Source organism: Electrona antarctica (assembly GCF_951216825.1).
Source record: "Electrona antarctica genome assembly, chromosome: 19".
Lineage (NCBI taxonomy): Eukaryota > Metazoa > Chordata > Actinopteri > Myctophiformes > Myctophidae > Electrona > Electrona antarctica.
Window position 1 is genome coordinate 3,497,990 of NC_136800.1, and position 15,242 is coordinate 3,513,231.

The window sequence follows — 15,242 nt, forward strand, 5'->3', positions numbered from 1 at the left end:
CTAAGTGTGTGTGCTCGTGCGTGCGCGTGTGTGTGTGTGTGTGCACTTACGGTGCACAAGTGCCTATAAATGTATGAGTGTTATTGCGCATGCATTATTAGTACAAGTGAGTGTGTGTGCGTGCGTGCGTGCGTGCGTGCGTGCGTGGGCGTGCGTGCGTGCGTGCGTGCGTGCGTGCGTGTGCAAATGCAAATGCGTGTGGTTGAGGTGTGTATATGATCTCTGGTTTCGTCAACTTTCATGCCCATTATTACAGGGTGGAACACACACACGCGCTGCTGTGGAGGAAACAAACATGTGAGCAGCAGCAACCTTCTATAGAAGAAAACCTCGAGTGAGTCCCTGTCATGGAAGAACCAGCATGAAACATTTAAAGACTCAGACTACTAGCTACGTAGGAGACCTGCTATCCACCAAGCCGAATCCACGGAGAGAGAGAGAGAGAGAGAGAGAGAGAGAGAGACAGAAAAACTCCACTCCCACTCTCTGTACCCCTTATGTAAGGTTTGAGAATAATAGATGGAGGTGCTATGCGTGTCAAGATGCAACACTATCCTGGAGAGCCTTGTGTGCCTGTGACTGTGTGTGTGTGTGTGTGTGTGTGTGTGTGTGTGTGTGTGTGTTTGTGTGTGGTGTGTGTGTGTGTGTGTGTGTGTGCGTGCGTGTGTGACGTGTGTGTGTGTGTGTGTGTGTGTGTGTGTGTGTGTGTGTGTGTGTGTGCGTGCGTGTGCATTGCGTGCGTGCGTGCGTGCATGTGTGTGACGTGTGTGTGTGTGTGTGTGTGTGTGTGTGTGTGTGTGTGTGTGTGTGTGCGTGTTAGAAATAGAGAGATACTGAGATACAGAAGAGCGAGAGAGATAAAAAAGCTAGACAGAGAGATACACTAAATTGTGGACAAAGCACAAGAGCACGAGAGAGTCAAGTGAAAGCGAGGAACATTCCTCTACGGTAGTGAAACATGGACAGAAGGACGGGGCGATGTGGGTATATAGGCCTATTCATTCATAGGAATCAGTGCAGTCGAAAAGCTATATTTCAAAATGTTAGTTGCAAGTGTGTGGAAGAAGAAAAGGCATATTTCATTACGTTGGGGGAATATGTAATCAATAGCAAATCCCCACATGACTTCATTCGTCATTTTTATAGTGGCCTTCTGTTCTCGAAGCAGTGTGATAGATATGCTTTGGGGGGGGGGGGGGGGCCCAGGGTGATGGGGACATCAATTGGGATTTCTCAGAATTGGGAAGGGGTTTTCCAAAAAATGCCATTAGGATAAATTCCATTAGGCTAGTAGAGATTACGGTATACAGTATATCTCTGGATCTCTGCTGTATATCTGACACAATTGATTCTAGTGTATATGTGCACTCACTGGGCACATGCAGCTGACAGTATACTTTGTCATAATGGTAAATGGCAAAACTATAGCTGATCTATACGTTCACAATGTGTTGCGTCATGAAGCATTGTGAGCTTGTAGATCTGCTACTTTCACTATTTTTTTCTTCTTTTTTTTTTAAACATTTTTTAAACTGAACCTTTTTTGAAAATGTTTGCCTACAATGACATCCCCCAGATAGGGACACCAGGCTGAAAGTGATCTCTGTAATGTTGTAATGTTTTTTTGTATGTATATTATTCTGTGAGGACCCCAGGAAGAATAGCTGTTGCCAGGTGCAACAGCTAATGGGGATCCTAAATAAACTAAACTAAACTACTATGGTGCTGTTGAAACTTTTCATATGTGATGTAGCCTAAAGCGTGCAAATACTGTCAAATATACAGTATGTGAAAGTTTCTCTTTAACATAAAAAAAAACAGTGGGAAACACAGGCTTCTAAAGTGGCCAGCAAGAGACAGTACAATACCAAATATATTGGATGTTCCATGCTCAAAATTTATTTTACTTATATTAACGCCTCAAAGGCCTCAACTATGTATAGAAGTGAATCAAGACCAGGTGGTGAACAGATATAGATATTTTTCAGAAAAGCACAAAGTCTAATTTATTGTGCAAAAGTAGCACTAATAATAGGTTTCACTCTTAAGCAAAAGACGCAACCAATGTTGTTTATTTAGTAAGTTTAGCTTTATAAACTTATGTCAGCTCCAGAAAAGTATTCTGAGCCAGACTGTTTCAGGTACATTTTCAGTGATGTATTATTAGCTTTCTTCCAAGTTATCATTGGTACATACAACAATGACAATTTCATTGCCAAGTGCTGAGTATCTCTTCCAATAGTCCCCTTTCAGTACAGTATACTTATAATGAATTGCCTGAGCTTTGAATATGTCTACGTATTAGAATTTAAGAACAGAACCATTTCCTGTCCCACACAACACTTTCAACCTTGCATCCAGCAATCATATAAACGTTGAGCCAAGAGGTTGTCTCGATTTCTTTGCGTCTACTGCCCTCTTGTGGACAAAAGAGTGACTGCCACATCAGTTCAGAAATAAAACTGTAGCATGTAGAGGCCATAAAGTTCCTTTCCTAATATGCCCTTGATGACGTCACAGGTTTGTGGTTACTGGGCACAGCATTTAAACTAGTTCAGTGGTTCCCAAAGTGGGGTCTGGGGACCCCCAGGGGTCCTTGAGGGAGTTCCAGGGGGTCCCCAGCTAAATGGTAGTTTGGAACCAAATGGACCCTTATGGTCTGTAACTCTGAGAGTGTACAAATGGAACCAAATGGACCCTAATGGGCCCATTTGGTTCCATTTGTACACTCTCAGAGTTAAATGAACATTGATTTTACAATATAAATTGGGGGTCTCAGAGACAGAAATGCCATTAAATGGGGGGTCCGTAGACTAATGCATGTCAAACTGGAGGGTCCTTGAAATTAAAAATGGGTTGAGAATCACTGCTAGAGCCTTAAAAACCTTCTCTTATTCCTCTCTTCAAATGCTGGTCCGCGGGCTAATTAGTGTCAATTTGGGGGTCCTTGACATGAAAAGGTTTGGGAACCACTGTATCTCTAGTACATTTACTTAAGTACTGTACTTGAGTACAATTTTGAGGTATTTGTACTAAGAGTATTTGAGTATTTCCAATTTCCAATACTTTTTCTACTACTCCACTACATCTGAGGGCCAAAATTTGTACTTTGTACTCCACTACATGTATTTGAAAACTTTAGTTACTATTTACTTTGGAGATTTTAATTTTGATTAGGAAAACATACATTAACCACTTCTTCAACCCTATACATTTCAGATATTTTGAAAACTTTTCTAATTCTTTTAAACATTTTTAACTTGTGAAATGGGACATTCTGCAATATGAGTACTTTTTCTTTTAGTACTTTAAGTACATTTTGATGCCGACACTTTTGTACTTTTACTTGAGTACATTTCGAATACGGGACATTGCAGTATTTATACTTTTACACAAAAAAACATTTGAGTACTTTTTCCACCACTGGGTACAAATATATTTGACATGAAACATCTGTATACCGATTGCACCTGGGAAGATTGTCTGTCTGTCATGTTATTTATCCCATTTTGGGGCGGGAACCCCTTTTGGTGTTAGCATTATGTTATGCTTTAGCTATTGAAAAATAGCAGATCTACAACTCGTAGCGCGCCATCGAGTGGCGCGCTACGAGCTTGTAGATCTGCTATTTTTGAAAAATCGAAGAACGACTGACATAGAAACATAGCTTTTTCAGAAAACTGTCAGGATGTAGAAGACATTTTTAGAATCTGATCTCAGGTCAAAATGGGTTATATCAGCATAAATGTCAGCAGTTAAATATTAATTATTGTCTTGATGCCAAGCAAATGTCATGACGACTTCTGTGAATCAGCTCTTATACTTTTATAATTTAGGTCTGTTCTTTGTTGTCGTGTTTGTCAATGGAAATACGTCTTTGCATGGGCTCTATAGCGTTTGTATCCACTTCAGTGAAAAGCATGTACTTCTCTTTTAACATGACGTCCAAGTAAATCAAATCCTACCCTCGTTCAACTTCAAACACATCCATCTGTGTTGCATTTCACGCTCTCAATTTGTATTTCCAAATGTACGGTACATTCTTATACAGTGTGTAGGCTATACTGTACTGGAGTGGTTCCCAAACCTTTTCATTTCAAGGACCCCCAAATTGAGACTAATCAGCCTGCGGACCCCCATTTGAAAACACATGCAAGGGACCCCCCATAAGAGAAGATTTGTACGGCTCTAGCAGTGATTCTCAACCTGTTTCATTTCAAGGACTCCCAGTTTGACATGCATATTAGTCTACGGACCCCCATTTAAACGGCATTTCTATCTCTGGAAACCCAATGTATATTGTAAAATCAAAGTGAATTTAACTCTGAATGTGTACCCTAACGCGTCCATTTGGTTCCATTTGTACACTCTCAAAGTTCCATTTGGTTCCAAACTATCATTTAGCTGCAGGCGACCCCCTGGAACTCCTTCAAGGACCCCTGGGGGTCCCCGGACCCCACTTTGGGAACCACTGGCCTACTGTACTGTATACTGCACTTTATGTGACCAAACGCAAACATTTAGTTAGTTAATAATGCTGGCAGATTGCCAGATTCACACTACACAACAAATAAAACAAGATTCTGTTTCTGGTGACTGAGAACTTCATACATAACAGTACAATCTTTGAAGTAAGCGAGGCTATAGGCCCAAAGTTCATCAGGTGTGCTCTAACTTTTCCAGATAATGCTGTGACTACGTCAACATTGATCAAATTATCACATATATGCTGAAATACAAAGCAACAGAAAGAAATCCTGGAAAAAAAAGTCCTGAGTGTGCATTTAACTAATTTAAATATAATTAACGGAGCTCTGGCCACACAGTCCACAGTTGCACATCTTAAAAGGGATATTTCACTTTCAAACATGTTTGGGGTCATTTTAACATCTACTCAGGGCTTTTGTGAGCAGTCTGAGCACCACACTTTTACGTTTTTACATTGCTTGATTCAGTAATTACAGATACGCTCCTCCCTATACAAACCCATTGTAACTTTAAACTGCATTTTAACCATGATAGAGTCATACCACCCTCCAAATACATTTTATTTTAAAAGAATATTGTATTTTATTTTTCTCATTTTACAAAATAATTATATACAAAATAAATGACCCCCCCCCCAAAGAAAATACAGCCCCCTTACGTATTAGGAATGCAGTATGGGCCTGGGCCATGGCTCAGTGGTCCAGGCACCTTGGCTGGTAATCCAGTCTGGCAGTGTGCCGCGGGTTCGACTCCCGATCCCGACGGCCTTTACTGCATGTCTTCCCCCCATCTCTCTCCCCATTTCCTGTCAGCCCTGGGCTGAGCTCACACCTTTCATGCAATTCTCGTGCTCGTTGGATGCTCGTTGGATGCTTGTTGTGTTGTGTCATGGCCGCCCAATGCATTGCCAATGGAGGTCACATGGTTTGACACAACATTGTGTTGTGTGAGGGGGAGGGGCGCAGTCGTCCGCCCCTCCCCCTCACACAACACAATGTTGCATCCAACATGCATCCAACGAGCATCCAACGAGCACAGAATTGCATGAAAGGTGTGAGCTCAGCCTTACTGTCTGTCCCTCCATAAAAATATAAAATAAAGGCGAAAGCCACAAAAAAAAAACATTAAAAAAAAAGAAAAGGAATGCAGTATGACTCGAGTGATCATAATTATGTAAATACTGAAACTGTCCGAGGTGCTCACGGAAGCCTGACTAGATTTGAAAAGTGAAATTTGAAAGTGAAATATCCCTTTAAATTAAAGTCTTGGCCCGGGTCTGCCTAGCGGTCCAGGCACCTAGGCTGGTAAACTGGTATATAGCCTGACAGCGTGATCGCGGGTTTGAGTCCCGATGACAACCTTTCAGTGGTGGAAAGTAACTAAGTACTTTTACTTAAGTACTGTACTTAAGTACAATGTTGAGGTATTTGTACTTTACTTGAGTATTTCCAATTTCCAATACTTTTACTTCCACTCCACTACATCTCAGAGCCAAAATGTGTACTTTTACTCCACTACAATTATTTGAAAACTTTAGTTACTAGTTACTTTGGAGATTTTAATTTTGATTAAAAAACATACATTAACCACTTCAACCCTATACATTTCGGCCATTTGAAAATAGCCGATCTACTGTAGATCTGCTATTTTCAATAGATTTTGTACACATTTTGAACTCGTGAAATGGCACATTCTGCACAATGAGTACTTTTACTTTTAGTACTTTAAGTACATTTTGATGCAGATACTTTTGTACTTTTACTCAAATACATTTTCAATTCCGTACTTTTACTTGTAACGAAGTAGTTGTAAATTGCAGTATTGGTACTTTTACTTAAGTAAAACAATAGAGTTTACTTTTTCCACCACTGCAACCTTTGCTGCATGTCTTCCCCCCCCATCACTCTCCCCGTCTCCTGTCAAGCTACTGTATATGATCTATCAATAAAGGCCAAAAGCCCCAAAATATATATATAAAAAAATAAAGAAATGAAGTCTTAATGGTACAGAATTTCTAAAATGAAGGTAGTACCCAGCGGTTCCCAAACCTTTTTGGCCATGCACCCCCTGTTACCTCCTGACCTAGCTGACGCACCCCCCCACATGGAAATAATAATTGCATAAGCTATATAGGGACATACATTTCCTATTTATCCATATATATGCACTTATATGAACCTGAATATGCATATGGTTATATATGCAGCAAAGGCTATATTCTGCATATACTTGCTATATATTGGCATAATATGTTAATATATTTAAAATAAAACCATAGCACCACCATTAGCCTTTTCATGTTGCGCACCCCCTAGAAGGTTCTTGCGCACCACAAGGGGTGCACGCACCACAGTTTGGGAACCACGGCGTAGAGGTACTTAGCCTCAGACAAAACAACTTATAAATAAAAATAAAGAGTTTTCTGAAGAACTTGACTTGACCTCTAGTCTATGGGATGGAAAAACTTTGGCTTTGATTTGACTGAAAAATGAAAATTACATTCATTTGCCCCAATATAAAATACTAATTGGCATAAAATCAGTGCTATTGAACACCCTTTACGTCTGTGTGTTGTTTCGAAACTATTGAACCAATGGAAAGTAGTAAAAAGTGCTTTGGACAAAACCTCTTAACTCCATTGGACGGACCCTCAAAATGTCTGTTAAAGCAACTAACTCCACCACCTCTCCCCCTCTCATGGAAGTAATTGACAACATACAAACTCACAACACCAACTTTGATGAGGCTGTATTGCTTTGTTTTAAAAATATACGGTTTTCTTTATTATTTCCTGAAAAATGTATATTTTTAATTTCCTGAAAAATTTGGAGTTATGAGGTTTCCTTCCGACAGTAGATATATCCACTCTCTAGTATATCCACCCCCAACTGCTGTGCATTCCCCACGTTTACTATGGAAAAACAAACAAAGGCAGGTGCAAACTTCAGACATATATATAGGCTGGCCAGGTGCAAACGTTTAAGGCCCTTTCTAAAACGCCCTTCACTAGAAAGTCCCTGGGAGGTGGTTTTGGCACAGTGCCCCGAATGAGAACTCTCAAAACGCTCTCTGCTGTTCCTGCTTCACATTGCAACTCCCTGAGGCAGCATATGGTTTGGGGGAAGTGAGACTATGTCCTGCAGGAAATCTGAGCTTTCCCCCCCCCAGCCACGGTATATCTGCAGTGTTAAAGTGTGCAGGTGTTTATTTGAAAAATAGTTTTGTTTTGTTCCCTGGAATGCAGTGTTGTTTTTGGCAGCAGATTTTTATTTTAGTTTTAGTCATAGTCTCTTGAATAGTTTTCATTTAGTTTTAGTCACATTTTAGTCACCTGGAATGTTTTAGTGTTAGTCTAGTTTTAGTCGACTAAATATCATAAGATTTTAGTCGACTAAATCTACAGTTGATTTAGTCGAACAAAATATATTTTGGCGGGCCTTGATGCTGTCGTAATGACAGTTTTTTCACTTGCTGAAAATAGCCGATCTACAAGCCCACAACGTGTCGCACTGCGACGCGTTGTGAGCTTGTAGATCGGCTAACATGTAAAATGACTTATACTGGATCTCTTGTCCACTAGTCCCTTCCTAACATTTTAGTCTATTTTTTATTTTATTTTTGTCAGTATATTTAGTCTTAGTTTTAGTCTCCATAGCTTAGTTTTCATTTAGTTTCCATTTAGTTTTCGTCAGTGGAAAATGGTAGTCGACGAACATTTTTCGTCTTAGTTTTAGTCGACAAAATCAATACTGCTGGAATGTCTAATATTTAGCCAAATCGTCCCAATACAGTATTTAAGTAATTATTTTAAATATATATCAAAGAGGGTTTCCAATTGTACTTTTAGGCTATTCAATTATTCATTGCCACCACACGTATCAGTACGAGTACTAAACGACACAATGTAACAGTATCCTCTGACAGTCACAAGTGAGCCACAATAATTGTTAAGCCACAACAATTACCTTACCTTTGTCTCCCTAAAGGCTCATAACGGAGACATCCAAAGTCGGACAATCAAAGTGAATTTGAACCACAAAGAAAGTTCCGTCTAAGCTTGCAACTCACAGTAAACGTTTCGGAAGTAGCAATCAGTGAAAACCAGAAAACTGGTACAACTCAGAGTGTAAACGAGCCATATGACGTTCTGATATTGTTTTAGTACTCATCTGATGACGTCACAATGAGGAGCCTAAAACAATATAATTATCATATGGCTCTTACACAGAGTATTCTTCTAAGCCTAGTGGTTTTCAACCAGCGGTCCGGGGACCACCAGTGGTCCTTGAGGTGGTTCCAGGTGGTCCCACAGCTAAATGATGTTGGTAACCAAATGGACCCTTCTATAGATCTGTAACTCTTGAGAGCGTAAAATGAAACCAAATCCATTCGGTTTCATTTTACGCTCTCAAGAGTTAAAATTGTTGTTAAAACATCTGCATCAATTCATTTACAAGACGACGTCTACACAATTAGAGAATGCAGAAGAATTGTTATTTTTGATCAAAGTTTGCCTGTTATCTCTCCTATGGTATACCAACATCAACACCAACATGGAATTGTGGACAACATCTTAAATATTCTTTGTTTTGGATCTGAGAGGCTATAGTAGTATGTCATCAAACGGCGGTCCGTGGCTCAAATGCCAAATAAATAATGGGCCCTGATATGAAGAAAAATGTTGAAAACCACTGATTTAAGCATGGTTCCATCAGCCTTATAACTGCATTCAAGTCGACTTTGATAGCAAACATATACAGCACATCACATGCAATCATTGTTAACTTTGAGCCACTGTGCTGAGACATGAGCTGACTCATAATCTTAAGACCTGATTGAGGTCTAGCCCCTCTCGGGACCCTACGTTAAAGTTTTCTGACATTTGGATGACTTTAGACGTAGGGTCCCTTCCCACGTATCTTAATCTATATGTTAAATATAATATACAACCCGATTTCCCGTCGCAACCGCCTTTGCTGCGCCGTGTGTGTGCTAGTTATTTGTTCCAAAAGAAGCATATATCTGCTATAGGAGCCAATGGAAACATCAATAAAACTTTCCTTTGGCGCAGAAGCCGTTAAGTATTTTTAAACTTTGCTTGACCATTTTGGCAGCTCTGAAATTCTCTCTTCGGTCCTTCCTTGTTGACATCTCGGTTGGCTAGCTGCGCCTACGAGGCACGTAGGGAGGCGCAGCTAGCCAACCCCGATGCTGGAGGCGGTACAATGGGATGTCAACAAGGAAGGACGGAAGAGATAATTTCAGAGCTGCCAAAACGGTCTGACAAAGATTAAAAATACTTAACGGCTTCTGCGCCGTTCGCGGGGGGTTCGGTTGTCTCCGTTGTCTCCTATAGCTCTTATATGCTTCTTTTGGAATGTGTCAGCATCACAAACACACAGCGCAGCAAAAGCAAAAGCAACGGTGTCAGTGTGCGTTTGAGAATTAGCATGTAGCTTTGCTTTGGTGTCACCGGACCCTATGGGTTGGGGTCCAAAGGAGCTCAACCCGGGGGGTCCGGAGACGGGCTAATTGAGGTCATGCAGAAAGTTCACCTCACAGAAATGTGTGAAATCACAGGAACGTGATGATGATGGTGACGGATCGCGTTTTAGCCTATATTTTGGGTCCTATAGAGAGAGAGAGATCCGCAGGGTGCATGCTGCTTTTGGTACAAACCGCCCCCCACAGGAATCAGCTGTGCTTAATGGAGATTCTAATTGTCTCTGCCCTGAATTTGAGAGCCATTTGTACTGAGACTACCGGAAATGAGAGGGATAGCATGTTCCTCTGGCATGGCATGCCGTTTACAACCTCCCAATGAAACGCCTCATTGTCACGTGGAAAAAGAAGCGTGGCTGGAGGTCGGCGTTGATTTTGACAGCAGCATTTTGATTTTAGTTTTTAAGTCATATACTGTAGTCTCTTGAATAGGTTTCCATTTAGTTTTAGTCACATTTCTGTCACCTGGAATTGTCTTAGTGTTAGTCTTACTGTAGATTTAGTGTAGAATAAAATCGTATGATATTTAGTCGATTAAATCTACAGTTGATTTAGTCGACCAAAATGTATTTTGACGTTACGTCGGACATTACGACGGCCTTGATGCCGTCGTAATGGCTGATTTTACACTGGCTGAAAATAGCTGATCTACAAGCTCACAACGCGTCGCGCTGCGACGCGTTGTGAGCTTGTAGATCTGCTATTTTCTGCATGCAAAAGTGTAAAATGACTTATATAATACTGGATCTCTTGTCCACTAGTCATTTCCTAGCATTTTAGTCTAGTTTTTATTTGTTGATGAAATTGTCAATAAAATGTAGTCTTAGTTTTAGTCATCAAAGCTTAGTTTTCATTTAGTTTCCATTTAGTTTTCGTCAGTGGAAAAGGGTAGTCGACAACTCTTTTTGTCATATACTGTAGTTTTAGTCGACGGAATCAACACTGCTGGAGATTACATCCTCCCCAGATCAAACAGCACTGGTGGAACTAAGTACATTTACTTAAGTACTGTACTTAAGTACAGTTTTGAGGTATTTTTATACTTTACTGGAGTATTTCCAATTGTCAGTACGTTTACTTCTACTCCACTACCTATCTCAGAGGCAAATATTGTACTTTTACTCCACTACAATACACTTTAGTTACTAGTTACTTTGTAGATTTGTATTCATTTTGTACAAAACCTACATTAACCACTTCAACCCAAAATACATTTTGGTGCTTTGAAAATCGGCTATTTTGAAAACAATTGAAAACTTGAAATGAGACATTCTGCACAATAAGTGCTTTTACTTTTGAGTAGTTTAAGTACATTTTGATGCCAATACTTTTGTCTACTTTTACTCAAGTACATTTTGAATTCCGAACTTTCTTTTTTTGTTTTAATTGTAACGGAGTAGTTCTACAATGCAGGATTGCTACTTTTACTTAAAACAATAGAGGGTATGCGCATGCATAAAGTGAGTGTCAAACTGAGTGGCAAATTGAGTGGCAAAATGAGTGGAGAAGTGAATTTAACTTTGCTTAAGGTTGTTTAATGCAATCAGATAGGACTTTTCTGTGTGGATGTATGGGCTGTCAAGGCCAGAAAGTCGTTTTTCTTATGATGATATCACGCGCATACCCTCTATTAAGTACATTTTCCCCACTATACTGCCAGTATATGGGTTGGCAGTGACTATACTGTAGGTGGGACTAGACACATGGGGTGGAATTGGCAATGATTAAATTGGGGCGACAGAAGATTGGAAAACAACAACAACAACAACAACTACTACTACAACAACAACAGAACCATAGATGAAGAATAAAGCATATCCCAGTTCCAGAGACCCTGGGCAATTCTTTGTAACTGTACGGTGTTGTCAACAGCATTGCAGTGTAGCCTGAAGCACAACTGCAAGACAGGTGTCTTGGGCTTGGTGCCAAATGTATAGGCTACTACTGTTGTGTATAGCTGACTTCCTCTCTTCAATCTATTCTTTGTCATGGAAACGCTGGATTTATTGTAAAAAAAGACAAACGTTTGCAATGTTGTCCCCTATTTAACAAGTGCGAAAAAAATTGCTTCTGATGCGAAAACCACGTTGAGATTTGCGTGGACTGAAGGTACAGGTATAAGGCCATGAATAGACTACCATACTATCTGCACTGAAACTTGTGTACCTCAGAATATTATTGTTATGGCGCTATCCGTGGTGCTGAAACATATATATAGGGGGCTGAAACTTGTGTATATCGGTTATCGCTATGGCGCTATGGCGCTATCCACGGTGCTGAAACATATGCCTGAAAACTTGTGTGCCTCAGACAGTAGTGTTATTGCTATGGTGCTATCCATGGTGCTGAAAACATATGCCTTGTCCTCTGGGCTGAAAAACTTGTGTGTACCTCAGAGGCTCAGACTGTGTTATTGCTATGGTGCTATCCATGGTGCTGAAAACATATGCCTTGTTTGTTTGGGGCCCTTTTTTATACTGCTGACGTTTCAGGCCCTGCAAGTTTGATGACTTGATCCCTATAGCGTCCGCGGTGGTCCTTTAAACCGGCATTATTATAATACGGTATATCGTCATGACTGTCTGCAAATATATCCCCGAGTATGTGATAAAGTAATTGCGGGGGTCGTTCTCTCTCTCTCCTCTCTCTCTCTCTCTCTCATCTCTATAGAGTGATGACGAGTTCCCCGGCGCACTGCCGTTGCCGTCACTGCGCCGAGCTCTCGGCGGCGATCAGAGACAAAACTCGGGACAGATGCACAGCAAAAGGAGAGGCTCTCTTATTTTCTACTGCAGACTCGAAAGATGTTACTCACAGCACTCGCGGGTGGGCCAATGAAAACGCTCTATATCTCCCCCCCCCTATTTTCCCCACTGCTCAAGAGAGAAAGCACGCAAGCAAAGGGTAGCTATATATATATTTATATATATATGAGCCATAGTTGCTGCTATGTGTGTGTGTGTGTGTGTGTGTGTGTGTGTGTGTGTGTGTGTGTGTGTGTGTGTGTGTGTGTGTGTGTGTGTGTGTGTGTGTGTGTGTGTGTGTGTGTGTGTGTGTGTGTGTGTGTGTGTGTGTGAGAGTGTGTGTGCTTCTCACCGTTAACGATAGTGGTCGTCTTCGATCGTTGTCCACAGAAACACTGCAGCATATGCGCTCCTTTCTGAAGGAATGGCCTCAGAATCCTCATTGATTTGGGTTGGTGGGAGCCTTTCCTCTCAATCCAAGCAATCGGACATGATAACGCTATCACAACACAGCGGGGTCAGCAGGTAGCATAGCGTCGCCACCACCACACTCGACTACAGCAGCCAAGCCAGCCCAGGTTCACACACCAACCAGCCCTCAAACCGCCGGAAGGGCACAGTCTGCAGGACAAATTACGCTAAAACGAGGCATCTTGAGTGTTGCTCTCTCTCTCTCTCTCTCTCTCTCTCTATCTCACTCTCGCTCTCTCTCTCTCTCTCGCGCGCGCTCTCTCTCTCTCCCTCTCTCCCTCCTCGGTCATTCGCGTTTACAGCGCATGCACTTCTCTGCCACAGTGCCACCACGACAAGGCAACGCAAGGACGTTAGAATTATAATGTGTTCTTAATTGTACATCCCCCCCACCCCCTGTCTATACGCGTCTTTACCAGCAGCGGACGTAATAGCAGGAAAGGGGAGAGGGGGGGGTGGAGAGGGAGGGAGGGAGGGAGAGAGAGCCAGCGAGAGAGCTGGAAACGAGAAGGGGTGGGGAGGGAGGGAGGGAGGGGGGGTGCTGGTGCGAGCGTTGAACGCCAAAGTTAAACTGCAGGGGTAAAGTGGCAGTACTGGCCATGGGTGAGGTAATGCAGAGCTGCACAATCCAATCCAACGGGCAGCTGTGGCTGATCGGGTCGCTTATTGCTGCACAGATTTTTGGGATACAGTCCAATGTTTTGAATGGTCCACTGGGGAGCAGTCAGTGGACACAACGCATAACCTACGTCACTCACGGCACAGTTTAAAGACAACGCATAGGCTGTTTAGGCTATAGTATAAACATGAAGTGATGAAGAAAAGTTAATTTGGCGCACAAACTAACGTGCCAAGTCATGGTTTTAACGACCGCGATCATCTCACCGTTCACCAATCAATGTGTCAGATTCGCGTTCATCGCGAGCCCAAACACAGAGGTTTAATATCTCACATGAGAAGAGAAGAGAAGAGAAGAGAAGAGAGGAGAGGAGAGGAGAGGAGAGGAGAGGAGAGGAGAGGAGAGGAGAGGAGAGGAGAGGAGAGGAGAGGAGAGGAGAGGAGAGGAGAGGAGAGGAGAGGAGAGGAGAGAAGAGAAGAGAAGAGAAGAGAAGAGAAGAGAAGAGAAGAGAAGAGAAGAGGAGAAGAGAAGAGAAGAGAAGAGAAGAGAAGAGAAGAGAAGAGAAGAGAAGAGAAGAGAAGAGAAGAGAAGAGAAGAGAAGAAAAAAAGCCCACCCTTGAACTTTAATTTTCTGGAAAAACCTCAGCATTATTTCTGTTCAATACATCAATATAGTGCAAGTTCTTTGCGTCAGTGTTAAACATATATAGGCATATGGCACCCCAAACTGGGACAAAAAAAGTATATCTTTAAGGGTCAATATTATGACAACTTCAAGCCTTATCTCGTCTCACTTCTTGTCAGTTAAAGCATAGCACTCCAAAGCACGGACTCGTTTGTTCAAACGCAATTCAGTAACCAAGGCGAACACAGATTACAACTTATATTTTCGTATAAGGTTAACAGTCAGTGGACAGAGTGAGTGACACATATCACCTGGAGTTGACTCCAGGTGATATTCACAGCTTTGTACACTAGGGGGAGCCATAACACAAAACATGACACTAGCTGGAGTGAGCCTGAGTTTTGAGCATTGAAGTTAACTTAAGACAAAGTAATGGTCAATGGTTATACCATCATGATATGAATGTAATTATGTTCAAGGGTGGACAAGCGCAGAGAGAAGATTGTTCCTTCTCTCTGCTTACATGTGCTTATAGAACCAGGACACACTGCACAGCCATAGCAGTGACTTTACAGAAATTACTTTCATATATAAAAGTTATGTTTGTGTCCCTGCACAACCTTGCGCCACAACAAGGCACAATAAATTGCATTCCATCCATGGTTAGGCCGGGATATATGCCCTTACAATGTATAGGCCTATACTCTATACACTCTATACACTATGTACAAAGAAGGATGTTTTTGCTGACGAATTCCTTTCTGTACTTCACTTCACCCAAATAACTGTGTGC

The 15,242-nt window shown here is 41.6% G+C and overlaps 1 protein-coding gene across 1 annotated transcript in view; it reads right to left on the reverse strand.

Annotated features, from left to right (window-relative positions):
- fgf12a (fibroblast growth factor 12a) overlaps positions 1–13,177 on the reverse strand; it is a gene marked incomplete at both ends in the record, with an annotated part of 63,774 nt that extends 50,597 nt beyond the window's left edge. The window contains one exon of the mRNA XM_079530178.1: positions 13,087–13,177. Within this exon, the coding sequence (XP_079386304.1) occupies positions 13,087–13,177 (91 nt within the window). The remainder of the gene's footprint in view (positions 1–13,086) is intronic.
- Positions 13,178–15,242: the final 2,065 nt, after the last annotated feature.